The 13,115-nt window shown below is 43.6% G+C and overlaps 1 protein-coding gene across 1 annotated transcript in view; it reads left to right on the forward strand.

Annotated features, from left to right (window-relative positions):
• Positions 1–13,115, forward strand: part of LOC147697160 (ATP-binding cassette sub-family C member 5-like) — a 2,119,944-nt gene that overhangs the window by 1,018,358 nt on the left and 1,088,471 nt on the right. Inside the window, exon 10 of the mRNA XM_086934231.1 lies at positions 8,022–8,378. Coding sequence (XP_086790357.1) covers positions 8,022–8,378 — 357 coding nt within the window. The remainder of the gene's footprint in view (positions 1–8,021; positions 8,379–13,115) is intronic.

Raw genomic sequence — 13,115 nt, forward strand, 5'->3', positions numbered from 1 at the left:
TCTCATAAAATATCCTAAAGACTTCTCTTATTTTAATCGAGTCTGTATGTACCATGCCCGCAGTGTCCCTAATTTCCCTCACTATACCTACAGATTCTTGTTGTCTTGTTCTAGTAGCCAGTATCCTACCTACTGACTCACTCAGCTCATAGCACTTCTCCCTTTTAGTGTTATAGATTATCGCCGCTTTGCTGGCAATTTCACCCTCTGCCTCACCTTTGGCTTTTACTAACTCTACCCAAGCTTTTTCGATATCCCGCCCCGACACCACACTATTTTCTAGATTTTCTTCTGCCATCAAGACATTCGAAGCTAATTCTAAATTCCTCAGCTGAGCTTGTTTCCTTTTATAAGAGTTATAACTCATTGTTTCACCTCGTATTCCAGCTTTAAAAGTGTCCCAAAATACTTCCCATTTCTGCTGTATCTTTATTAAACGAAAAAAAATCAGTAATCCATTTATTCATGTATTCTATATACTTCTCATCTTTCAGTAGCTCTCTTTCAAAAGTCCAGTTCGTGTGCTGTCTAGTGCTTGTTTTTGTTGTTATAGTAAGTACTACAGGGTTATGGTCGCTTAGGACCCGTGGCAGCCTTTCAATCTTCGAGTCAGAGATACTAGTACTTGAAATAAAAAAATAATCTAATCTTGCACATGTTTGGTGCGGTGCCGAGTAATATGTGTACCCTTTGTTATCCAATATCTTTTTCCCCCATACATCTGAGAGAGCATTGTTTAACACCAGGCTGTGTAGTGCCTGAAATACTTTTTTTTTCCTACCGCTATACTTTCCAAAAGAACCCAGTCCTAATCCGTCTGCTCCATTAATATTAAGATCGCCTCCCAGTATAATTTTTGGTGCCCAGGTTGCTAATTCAACATCTAAGAATTGAAATATATCGGGGTCGTCCTCTGTTGATCCATATACGTTTACCAATGTTTTCCACTCTCCATCAATAAAACACTCAACCATAGCCCATCTTCCCCATTTGTCTTGTGCTTTCTTTCTAGTTAGAACATTATTATTCCTAGCTAGGATAGCTACCCCTCTTTTTTTGACCCCTTGGCTTGAGTGAACTAATACCTTAAATCCTAACTGTGACAGAACATAAGCTTGTGTTGTCATTATATGAGTTTCCTGAATATATACGAAATCAAGATTTATTTGTTTCAGCATTAATGCTATTTTCGCTCTTTTGTGGGGGTCATTTAGCCCAAAAACATTCCAAGTTACAATTCTAATCCCCATTATACATGTTCTCAAGTCTCCTTTCCCTCCTACCCTCTCTGCTGTACATTATCTGTTTAGTTATCCACCATTTCATTATCTCTGAATCAGCGTTGCCTATTGCATTACTTCCTTTACTTTTTCTCAACCCCGCCTGTTCCCTGTAACCAGAGAGTATTTTTTTTAAGCTCCTCCCCTCTGTTTTTTTTCCTGCCGTGCCCTGTTCCCCATGTGGTTCCCACCCCCCACCCCCTTCTCTTTCCCCTCCCTCCCCACCCTTTCCCTTACTGGCAAATAGGTCAATCCTGACCTATGTGTGACAGCCGTGCCCTCCAAGGGGAGTCTCGCCCGGCCACCCCCCATGCTACAGCATTCTCAGAATATAATCACATTATCTCAAAAAGAACAAAAAAGGCTCAGTTATCTCTTTGAGATAGAAGCTACTTGCTTTGTGATCTCTGTACGATCCGATTGTCCGTTTCGGTCTCTATGTCTTCTTTCTTCTCGAAGATAGGTCAAGTATTCTTGGGCAACAATTTCCGAAAAGAAAATTCTGAACTGTCCATTGAGCCCCACCTTCAAGCGAGACGGAAACAGTAGATAGACTTCACAGCCTAGGTTCTGGAATGGTACTATAAGTTGCCGCATCCGCCATCTTCTCTCAACTGTTGCATGACAAAAGTCTGGACGGGCAAAGAAAGTTATATCTTTATATGTGCGTTTCTTCGTAGGTTTAGCTTTCATAATCACTTCCTCCCTTAGCAAGTAATTTCCTACATACACAAGAATTGTCCTCGATCTTGCACCCGCATTGCCTTTTTTCTGTACAAGGGGGAAGCGATGTGCCCGTTGCACTTCCTTATCCCAATCCCATGCATCCATTTCTGGGAACGCACCTTTCAGCAGTTCTACGACAAAGGCTCTTGTATCTCCCCTTCTTTGCCTTCTTCCACTCCTAAGAGTCCTATATTATTTCTCCTCTGGCGATTTTCAAAATCTTCCAGTTTCCATAATATATCAGATTCAGTTTTTCCCTGGGTCTGCCTGAATTCCTGTATTTCTGCCATTTCCTCCTCCATTTTGCCAGTTCTCTGTTCTACCTCTGCTAGTCTACCTGTTACTTCAGAGTACTTATCCTGTAAGTTGTGGAGAGATTTCTGTATTTTTTTATTAGCCCGCTTGGCTCTTTGACTTTCCTGCCGTGCTTCTCCTTGAATTTGTTTCATTGTGGCAAGTAAAATGTCAAATCTGTCCTTATTCGGGTCAGTTTCGGCCCCCTCAATTGTATTAGGTATTTCTTTTGGCGGCATCATTCCCTTCTTACTCCTACTCTTACTCTTGCTCTTACTCTTGTTATTATTGCTTACTAGGGTTCTTCCTCGGGATTTACCGTTGACCTTATGGGTTTTACCTTTAGTTTTAGGTTTTAGATCGTTTTTTACCTTCATCTTTTTTTAACATAAAAGGTCAGCGTCCGTCTCTTGGGAGTCACTCATTGAATAATCTTCCATCTCTGAAGAAGAAGCGGATAATGAAGATTCTGACCCCTCTCCCTCCTCCTCTTCCTCCTCCTCCACCTCCTCCTCCTCCTCTTCCAACAACTCGCTATAATCACTGCCCTCACTGTCCTCGTTATTCAGTGGGGTTTTTAACAGAGATACATTTTTTATTTGGCTCTTACTTCTGTCCTTATTCTTATTCTTATTCTTTTTCTTAGGGATTGCTCCTTGATTAGCTAATAATGCTTTCTTGACCCCAAAGCCTACGACTGCTACTGCCTCTGCCTCTGCCACTTGTGATTTAGTTATGTCAATGCCATTTGATCCTACTGTGACCCTAATAGTAGACTCAGGGACATCACATCCTTCTGGCCCTTTTGCGGCTTCTGCAACTTCGGGTGCTATTATAGGCTCTTTTATAGAGTCCTCTAATTTTTTACTCGAGTCAAACCCCATAGCATCTATTTTGTTGGATATATCTTTTTCATTTACATTTACAGTATTACTATAATGAGCCATATCCATAGCAGCCATATCCATAGCATCTGTTTTATTGGATCTAGCACCAACTTCGATTGCATCATTTTCCTTATTGTAGTCTCCTACTGTTTCAATTTCAGTTCCTTCGCTGGCCCTGTGTCTGCTGTCTAAACCAACTGCCCCCTCAGTACCTGGCGTTGCGCTGCTCTCGATATCTCCATCTCCGGGTCCAGCGCCGCCTCCTTCCTTGTGAGGGATTGCCTCCACTACTTTTGCCTCTGCGATTTTAACCCCGCCCCCACAAGACTCTCCGCCCCCGCCAGACTCTCCGCCTACTAAGGCTTCCCGGATCAGACGCTCTGTAACCTCCGTCAGAGCAGGAGCAGGAGCAGGATGGTCGCGCATGTCCTCCGCCTCCGCCTCCACCTCAGTGAGCGCCTCAGTGGGCGCCGCTGCTCCATGCACCCGAGCCTCCTCCTTATCCTCGTCCGCCGTGACTTTTGCAGCCTCTGCTTGCATTCCCGCTGAAATCGCCGCTCCATGTGTTGCAGCCAGCGAGGGGAACACAGTCAATCCGTTCGTCGCTCCGCTTTCAGGCATTTGCTGGACCAGGGGGCCTCCGCCTGCCCCTGCTACATCGACATGCGTTGCGTCAGAGCTGTATCCATGCCCCCTCTGCTCCAAGTCCGCTCCTGCAGCTGTCCCGGTATCCAGCGCTGTGGGCTCCATCTCGGCACTCTCAAGGTCGGTTGAAGTCGATACTTTTGTTGCTGCTGTTGCTGCTAATGAAGATGAAAAGGGCGATGGCCCCTTTACCTGGAATGACTCAAAAATCAGAGGCTGCCGCAGTATTGCTTCTGTCGCAGTATCCAAGACAGGTAAGACCTTGCGTCGCTCCTCTTTCCTCTTCAAACTTGCCAAGAGTCGCTCCTCCTCCCGTTTTTTAGCAGCCTCTCTCCGTGTCTGTGCCCTTTGCTGTGCCTTTGTTTGCTGCTTCGTAGTTGGTGTTCCAGGCTCACTAGATACTTCCACTTCTTCTTGTTTCTGCTTTTGGGTAGCCCTCAGCACCTTGGGGGCCATGACACGTTTAACAGCCCTCCAGACCTCTTGGCACGATGTTAGCCTCTCCTTAACGTTTGAGAGTGCCTTAGAAAATGCTCTGGACAGTGCTGCCTGCCATCTACCTCTTGGCGCAGATGGTGCACTTAGTATATTTGATTTGTTCGATTTTTTCAGCCAGCATATGTCTACCTCCTCTGCTGCAACCAGCCAGACAATTGTATGTTCCATGCGTACTCCCACGTAGCCCATCCAGAAAATCCTCCAGCATCCGTGCCCTCGTGGATCAATTAGAGAAGGTTTCAAGAAAACTGAGCCATGCCAATGCGATTGACCACAAGATAGCTGTAATTGCAGGAGAGTGGCCGAGTGCAGCTACCCCCTACGGACTGTCGGCAGCCATCTTGCCTTGCAGGTGCGAATGTTCAGATATCTGATGAAGTAAAGGGGTGTGTGACATGTTACACCAGCAAAAAAGTAATTAAAACTTTTATTCCTCTTTGTCAAGCTCTTGAGTTGTCAGAAGGTCTATGTATGAAATGTGCTGTGGATTTTGTTGGGCCATTTCACATCTTGCCCAATAAATATAAATATGCTGTGGTTGTTGCAGACTAACATAGTAAGTGGCGCGAGGTGCAGTTCATGAATTATCCCAACACGGAAGGTGGTAGAAAAAGTCAGAACACATGTGGGAGAGAAGTATTTCCCAAAGACATTGTGTCAGATAACAGAGTTCAGTTCATTTCTAAAGAACGTAGAGAGTTTTTGCAATAATCAAAAATGTTACATCGCAGGGTTGCACTTTACCACCCACATGCCTATGCCTATATGTTAGTGGAATGTATTCAGTGGGCTGTGAGCAACAGGATGGAGGTTATGAAAGCTATTAAAAGCATGTTGTGGGCACATAGGACCACGCCTAATTGGTTGCTGGAAAGAGTCCCTTTGAGAGCTTAAAGGGCAGAAAACAGACTTTTGAAATGTCTCCAGCATAGATGAGGAAATTGGATTTGAGTAGTATGCCTTTTAGCAATATTGAACCAAAAATGGAGTCCAAGTCTCTAATAGATGGAGACAAAACAAAGGATGAGTGTACCAGGATTCATGAGAAAGGACATGGATTGCTGGTGGGTGATTGGGTTAGAATCAAACATTCCTATAGGTGTGTCTAAATTTGGTTCACCTGTAAAATTGGATACTGTGTCTCATTTTTGTTGTGAGGGTCAATAAGAAAGAATTGTAGAATATATCAATAGTGTACAAGTTTCCCAATTAAGTAGTGGTTGAACCAGATGATCAAAGTGGGACCAGTGACAAGGAGGTGGGTCAACCTGTTGCACCTCGTAGAAGCAACAGAAGGGTGAGTCTACCAAAACGTTTCGGATGGTAATTAGTATATGTTTTCTGTGGATAAATATCACCCTATGTTTTTGGTGTATATATGCCCTTTATGTTTCCAGGTGTTTTCTTTATTTCTTTTTGTATTTCTTTGTTCATATTTTATTTATCTTTTCTTTTGTATAGCGATACATTGTTAAATAGGATTACTTAGTAGTGTATTGTTCCATTGCATTTGGTGTTGTATAACAGCATTGCCATACATTTCATAATGTCATAAAAAAGGAGATGTTGTAATATGCTGTACTCTATTGTTACAGAGGTTCCATGTAATCCTTTATGACATGATGTGTTCTAGGATGGAATGTGTATGTTCAAGTATTTTGTGAGGGTTGGACAATTGGTCTCCAGGGAGCTGTGGAGTTGAATGTTGAATAAACATGTCTCCTTGGTATATTTGCCTCAGCCTCATTACTACAATTTGCACTCTGACAGGATTTGCAATTTAGCCTTTAAGAGCACCATATTTTTGAGACATTCCTTTTCCGCAGCTCTGCCTTGGCCTTATCAATGGATCTTCACTTCGCTTGTACTGTTTGTGTGTAATCTGGAAATAACAAATTTCTCATAATTGAGTGGGCCATTCTGACATGCTGCTCAGAGGACTGCATTGTGGGCAATTAAGGAATCTTTTGGTAAAATCTCTAGCCTCTGGTCTGAGAGGGGTTCTGGGCACCCTGTGTGGCTTTTCTATCACAAATGGACAGGAAAGATTCTGTGGGCCCACCACCTTCTTGACAAATTTGTCCAAGAAGCACTCAGGGTCTTCACAGCCCTCGGGAAAGCCCACAATCCTAATGTTGTTTCGTCTGGAACTTCTGTCCACATCTTCCACTCTGGTAGGGAGGTGATCCATGGTCTCTTGTAGCAATTTTGGCCTCTATCTTTATTGTTGCAATACAGTCTGATTGATTTGAAACTGCTTTTCCACTGATGTTAATCTGGAGCTAAGCTTCTTCTAATTCTAGTGGTGGAGTGCAATATCAATCGCCACTGTGTCTATATTATGTTCAGGGTAGATTTAATATCACTATTCAGAGAAGGTCCTTAAGGAATCGGTTTGCATCCCCAGTGTCCCCCTCAGCGCCCAATCCCTGGTCCATGTCTCCCCCTGCAGATTCACTCCTGGAGGCATAGCAATTAAGCCTGTGGGATTGTGCCAACTGTTTTGCCTTATCACACCCCATCTCAGGGATTACGCTGTCACTGTGGCACTAGTCTGGATCTTGTACTCACTTCTGAGCTCATGAGTTGGGCACCAAGCTTCCAGGATGCCGTGAGGGGGCTCCAGGTGCTCCGGTCTACCATGTTACAAGTTTGTACCCCACCCCCAATGCTCAGCAGGGGTTGGGGGGGGTGGGCACACCAATGCAGGTCAAAGTCTGGTCCGAATAGTACGCACCACACAGTTCCAGTGGAGATATCCTCTCAACAGCTGCTGGGGGACCCCAGGCTTCCAGACACTCCCAACTGAGTCTCCTCCTCCTGCTCTAAAGTTCTCCCAAGGGGGCCTGATCAAGGTGAGCAGAATACAACACAGTTCCTGACCACCTCAGTAGCAGAGGGGGTCTTCCCCCATGACCCAACAGGCCTCTGCTGGGGTTGTCGCGCAAAGCAGTCAGTAGGACCCACACTCACTGCTCCTGCAGGTCCCAGCATTGCTGTGTCCTCTTTGCTGCCGAGCAGTCCCCTGAGGATCCGTTCCCTGCCTCCTCAGCCACTCAATGACTCCTTTGCAGGCCCCTTCAGCACTGCGGACTAAGGTTCATGCCACATCTGTCCTCAGAAACCATGTTAGAGTCAGGCCTCACTGTCCTGACCATTTCTCTCCTCTCTGTCCTCCACCATCATCGATTGCCAGCTTCTCGTCCTGCCGGAAGCTTCCACCACCAGGTTTCAATCGTAAGGGTGGGATGCCTTAGCGGATTCCATCATATGGCTGTCAGGGAGTCTCTTCCTCAGCTGGAGCTCCTTACTAGATCACCACCTTGCTTTCGCGCCGAGACCTCACCCCTTGCTGGTGAATTTTGGGTGAATTTTATGAACATAGAGAAAACAACAGCTGTCACAGTGACAATGAAGGGGTAAAGAATGTAAGGAGTATTTAATTGCCAATGTGTTGAGGACACACAAGAAGGGGTGGTGGTGTTGGAAGGAACGATATGGGATGGGATAATTCTCAGATGAATAATCATATGCACTATGTGAGACAATGCGTTTCTATACACTTTCCTTTGGCCCACTAATCATTAACCCTAATGCAATTATATACATTTAAACAGTCTGTACAAGAAATATACTTGTGATTACATTTTCTCAACTAATGATTTTTGTTTGTGTGTGTTTTGATTAATAGAGGCTCTTCTTAATGGAGGAAATGGGGAAAGAGAGAAACAAGCCTGAAAACCCTAATAATATTATAGAATTTAAAAATGCTTGCTTATCCTGGCAGTCTACCAAAGAAACAACCGTTTTATTAGGAAAGGCAGAAAACATCAACAGCAGAACCCAAAACAGTAGCATGAAAAAAGATCAAAATATTCTCTGTGAGCAAACGCTGAAGTTATACATGGATCAAGACAACAAAGAAGCCTTGCCAGATGAAAATCAGCCACCTTCAGCGAACACTGTTGACACCACAGCCAATGGATACGAAAGTCAATATGCTCCACTTCTACCAACCCTTTTCAATATTAGCTTTTCTCTGGAAAAGGTCTGTAAAATATTATTTTTCAAAACATTATGTTTTCTACATATTCTAAAACAAGCGTGTTCTGTTGCTCCCATAGTTGCATAGTTCTCAGTTAGGAGTTGTGTGGCACTGCCATGGTGGCACATCTGCACTGTACAGTAACACCCTGTCCGGACAATGGAATTATGAGTTTATCCCAGAAGAATTGGGACTATCTATGTGGATGGGTCGAATTCTGCATGGTATTCCCTTTTCTGCGGTGATTCTTGCTCGCATTTACCATCTGCACTGCAGGTGGTAGATACTAAGGGGAGAAGAAGGTAGGAAGATGGTTGGGATGGTGTGTTGGGGGAGAGGAGGCTGTAGACTGGCAGGGAGACCATCAATCTTTAACTTGAGCTGGTGGTTGCAGATTGACCCCACCAGCACTAGTTTTTGGCGACCAAGACTTATTTTTCATCAACAGACTGAGCCAGAACTGGAGAGAGAAAGGCAAAAAATGGGGGGAACAAGACAGAAGAAAAAGACGGAAAAAACAGTGACAGAGGGAGAAAGTAGGAATTGAAAATGAACCTGCAAGAGTAAAATAAATGTGCTATAAGTGTAGGGTGGTGTAAAAAGATGCATGAGGTGGAATCAAAACTATACAGTTTTAGCACCCTCGACCTTCAGGTGCACTGGCCGCTGGCTTCCGAGGCTAGATTTGGACCACGCCACTTAATGTTTTGCAAATTAAGCACTGGACCATTATTTACTCCTCTTTGCCAGGGTTGAGAGTCAGGCAGGGGCAACATACACCTCCCAGCTGTAATACAACCTATCCCAAAGAGATTTTACTGGCTGGATTTTCTAGTTAGTAAAATCAGGTTATATAGTTTGAGAACACCCAGTCATTTGTGATCGGGTGGAGCATGCTTCTCCAACTAGTAGCTCACAAGCTACTTGTAGCAGGGGTGGCCTTAGGCATGTGCAAGCTGTGCACCTGCACAGGGCCACCAAACCCCAGGGGCCACCACGCCAATATATATCCTTAATATAATAATCCTCTGAGGATGGATACATATTTTCGTGGCAGCCCCTGGCAGGGATTTGGGGGCCTCTGGCTCTGTTCTACTTCCAAACACCCTGACCCCCCCCCCTCCTTCACTGGCCTCCACGCTGCCCGAACCCCCTCTTCCGGGGCCCCCTACCTACGCTCCCTGTCCAGGGCCGCCATGGGCCTAGAGCCGCGACTGCTTGTAGGTCTCCAGTTACCAGTAAGTAGCTCTCCTATGTGCAGCTTAGCAAATTAGAAGCTTTTGCTTGGTTGAATTAACATATGTATCCCAAAATTGAAAAGCGTACGTTCGAGATGAAAATGTGTGAATTTTCAGAACACTTAAGCTGATGTTTGAAGAAAAACGGTTGGATTTCGAAAATATATTTAAAGGTGATATTTGAGTGATAAATCAAGAGGTCCTGAGGAAACATTTTCCGAATGATAATACCTTCGTACTAAGGTCTGGTATGCAATAACCATGTAGAGGTGGCATTGCAAATTGACAAAGGTTTCTCCACATTACTACCTCCAACCCTGCCCGGTGCACTTACGTGATCACTGCTGGTAATTCTGCATGAGGTAGCCTCTATTATAATCTCTCTGACGTGGTCACTGTTATCACACTAATAACATTTGTAGCTCGGTATGATTTTTATTGAACATAAATAGCTCTTTCTACTGAGAAGGTTGGAGCACCCTGGGGTGGAGCGTATCCCACCGGAAATACATTTCTGACTGGCTCCTTATCTGGCTCTTACTGTTTCCGTTTCCACATTTTGCTATTGAAGAATCAGTGGCTTTAAAGACTCGGCCTCGCGAGTCAGGCCAGATTAATGTTCATAGTGGAGCCTCCTCCATCTGATTTACAGATATTAATTTACTTTAACTTTCTAGCAGTCAGGCCCGTCACACGATACTAAAAAATGTACAATAACACCCTCTTGCTTTTACAGAACAAATAACCTCTGTGTAAAGTTTCGTTTATTTAAGATTCACATTGGAGTCGCCTCAGATCAATTAAGCAGCCCCCCCAACAAATTCTGACTTCCGGGAAACCACTTCATCATGGACAATCTTTGAGATGTGATTAATTAATGTGAGAATTCTCGTTTAAGGGCAGTAAAGTCAAAACAGAGGTGATGATTCTGGGATTCCCATGGTTGAATTTTTTTTGTTACTGTTTTTCTAGTTCACCTTGACATAAAGCAAAAGAGTCAGGCTTCCGATGTCAGTACACAATATCGATACAAGTATATTTACATTTGTTGCACATTTTATGAACTAGTCTTCTTATCTTCCGCTTTAGCTGTACATTCACAGCATTACTATTCAGGCCTCAAGGCCCAGGTACTGGGCCCACTTGTTACATATCTTCCAGTGTTTCTGAGGGCACCCCCTTCTATAATAAATAGGCAGTTCTAGTATTATGTATTCGCCTAGACCTTTCTTAAATTCTGCTTGACTTGGGGCTGCTGGATTCCACTAGTTCTAGGTGATAGTCTCGCTTATCCAGGACTATACCCGAGCCCAGGAAAAAATGTGTTATCTAGTTAGACCTGTTGTTTAGGACGTTCAATTCAGCAAACTGTGGAATGAGAGAAATATGTATACTTGTGACCTCTCTGCATATATTGTCACTGACCCCACAGAACTCCGTTGACACTACAGCTCTACACCTTATGCAACAAATCACCCTCCTCCACACGAAATCTAAGACATGTAGGCAATGGGTCCCTTACAGATGTTTTAGCTTTGTCCTTGTATAATAGCCCAGTGAGGATTTAAATTGTATTAAACAAAGTTTCTCTGCTACTGCAATGTCTCTTGGCGCCATTAATGCTTCTTGTCACTCCAGTGGGCATGAATCAGGCGTGTTTTTAACTAGTGATTTGTATATCCTAGATACCATTTTCCTTTCCCCATGATACTTTTTACTTCAAAGGGTTCAAAGTCTGGTATTGTGTCTAAATGTTTAATGTTCAAGGTTACTGCCCATCTAAATTGCAGATGTTTGTAAAAACACTTATTTTTAAAAGATGAAAATATTTTTGGAGCTCCATGAAGGATTTGACTGTACTTAGCATGGTTACTGCTCCCAGGGTAGAAATCCCCTGCCGGTCCACCCTTCAAACTCCTGTAGTTCATCCACTTAGGGGAGCAGTGAACCGATCTGGAGCGTAGTTTAGTGTGTCCTCTCAAATTTTATTGTGAGGAGGGCGGTGCCTCCATATATCAAATTCAGTAGGGAGACATCTCTCAGTGACCACAACTTCTATGAGGTGACTCTCCGCCTGGGCCATACTGCCACTCATTTATCATGAGTAGGTTTGCTGCTCCGTAATAGGAGAGAAAATCCACCATTACCAGTTCTCCATCAAATGTTGATTTGCAACATTTATTAATAGACATCCGAGGAGTTTTATTTTGCTAGAGAACGTGGGCATGAACTAATGGCAAGCATGCTGGGCTAACCTTAACATAGACATTGATACATTCAGGATCCTTCATTTTGTAATGGACAATTGACTCTCAATGGGTCTGCAGATTAATCAAGTTACTACAGTATGTTTCTTCCCTTTTAATGAGCAAAGGAAATTCTCCCCTAGCTTCCTTGGGAGCACATGCCCTGGGTGGTACAGGGTGACGAGTTTGGGAGTAATCACTCCATCTACCTCTAATTTGTCTGAAATATTGCAGCAAGACCTATTTTTGGTCTGTCTAGATTTTCCCCATATCTGAAAATCTTGACATCTGCTCCACCTTTCAAAGAAAGCTAAGTAAAATGTAAGCAAGATTATTTTTGCTAGAACGCCCTAAGAGATGCAGGTCCAGCATTCCTTTGTCCTAGCTTCCAGTAATGCAGTCTGGCTACAACTGTAAAGTCTTCCAATAAGGCTTTTCTTGTTGTCCCAGTGAGAAGTTTCCGAATAATGAGCTGCTCCTTCTTTGAAGTAGTAACCAAGCTGTAGAATGCGTTGCCTCTGCAGATCAAGTCTAACCTGATTCGTCACATTTCAGAAAGCAGCTTTTTAAATGACTTTTTTCTAGGTAATAATTAGATCTCCATTCGGCTGGCCTCGGGTATTCCATTAATTCTTTTTGTCTCTTCTGATCAACAAAATACCTTTGTTCTACAGGACCGCTAAATAGACTTAACACTTAACAACTGATACTTTGGCCTTTTAGGAAGCAGGTATTATTAGAATAAGATGGTTCACTCAGAAATTCCCTACTGTATTTCCAGATGAATAAAAGACCCCGGTCCATGTAGCTGACACCAATGCTTATGATCTTACTTCCTTTCTTTCCTGAGTGGGTAGAACACATGTGCAGCAACAGAGAAATTTCTCTATATTTTTTTATGTTTTCTAACTTTGTATCTCGGTTATTATTATGCCTGATAATAATGGCAATCATTCAAGGGACTAACAAACCAGATTTTTGTATAAGGCGCTTGTCAGCTTTGCATGTGGTGAAAGGATGTGGCCATGACCGTGTGGCAGTGGAGTCCTGTCTCAGCAGGCACCTGATAGTTATAAGGGAATGCGTGTCTATAGTCTGCCTCACTCTGTACTCGTCGGTTGTACCTTGTTAATGTGTGTTCTTTATTGAGTAGTAGCATCAGACCATCAAACTAGGTGCAATGCTACAACTAACAAAAGTTTCTGCTATATAGGCTAAAAATAACTATCATCTGTTTAATGGTGGCTGGAGGGTTG

The sequence above is a fragment of the Lissotriton vulgaris genome, chromosome 8, assembly GCF_964263255.1.
Source record: "Lissotriton vulgaris chromosome 8, aLisVul1.2, whole genome shotgun sequence".
Lineage (NCBI taxonomy): Eukaryota > Metazoa > Chordata > Amphibia > Caudata > Salamandridae > Lissotriton > Lissotriton vulgaris.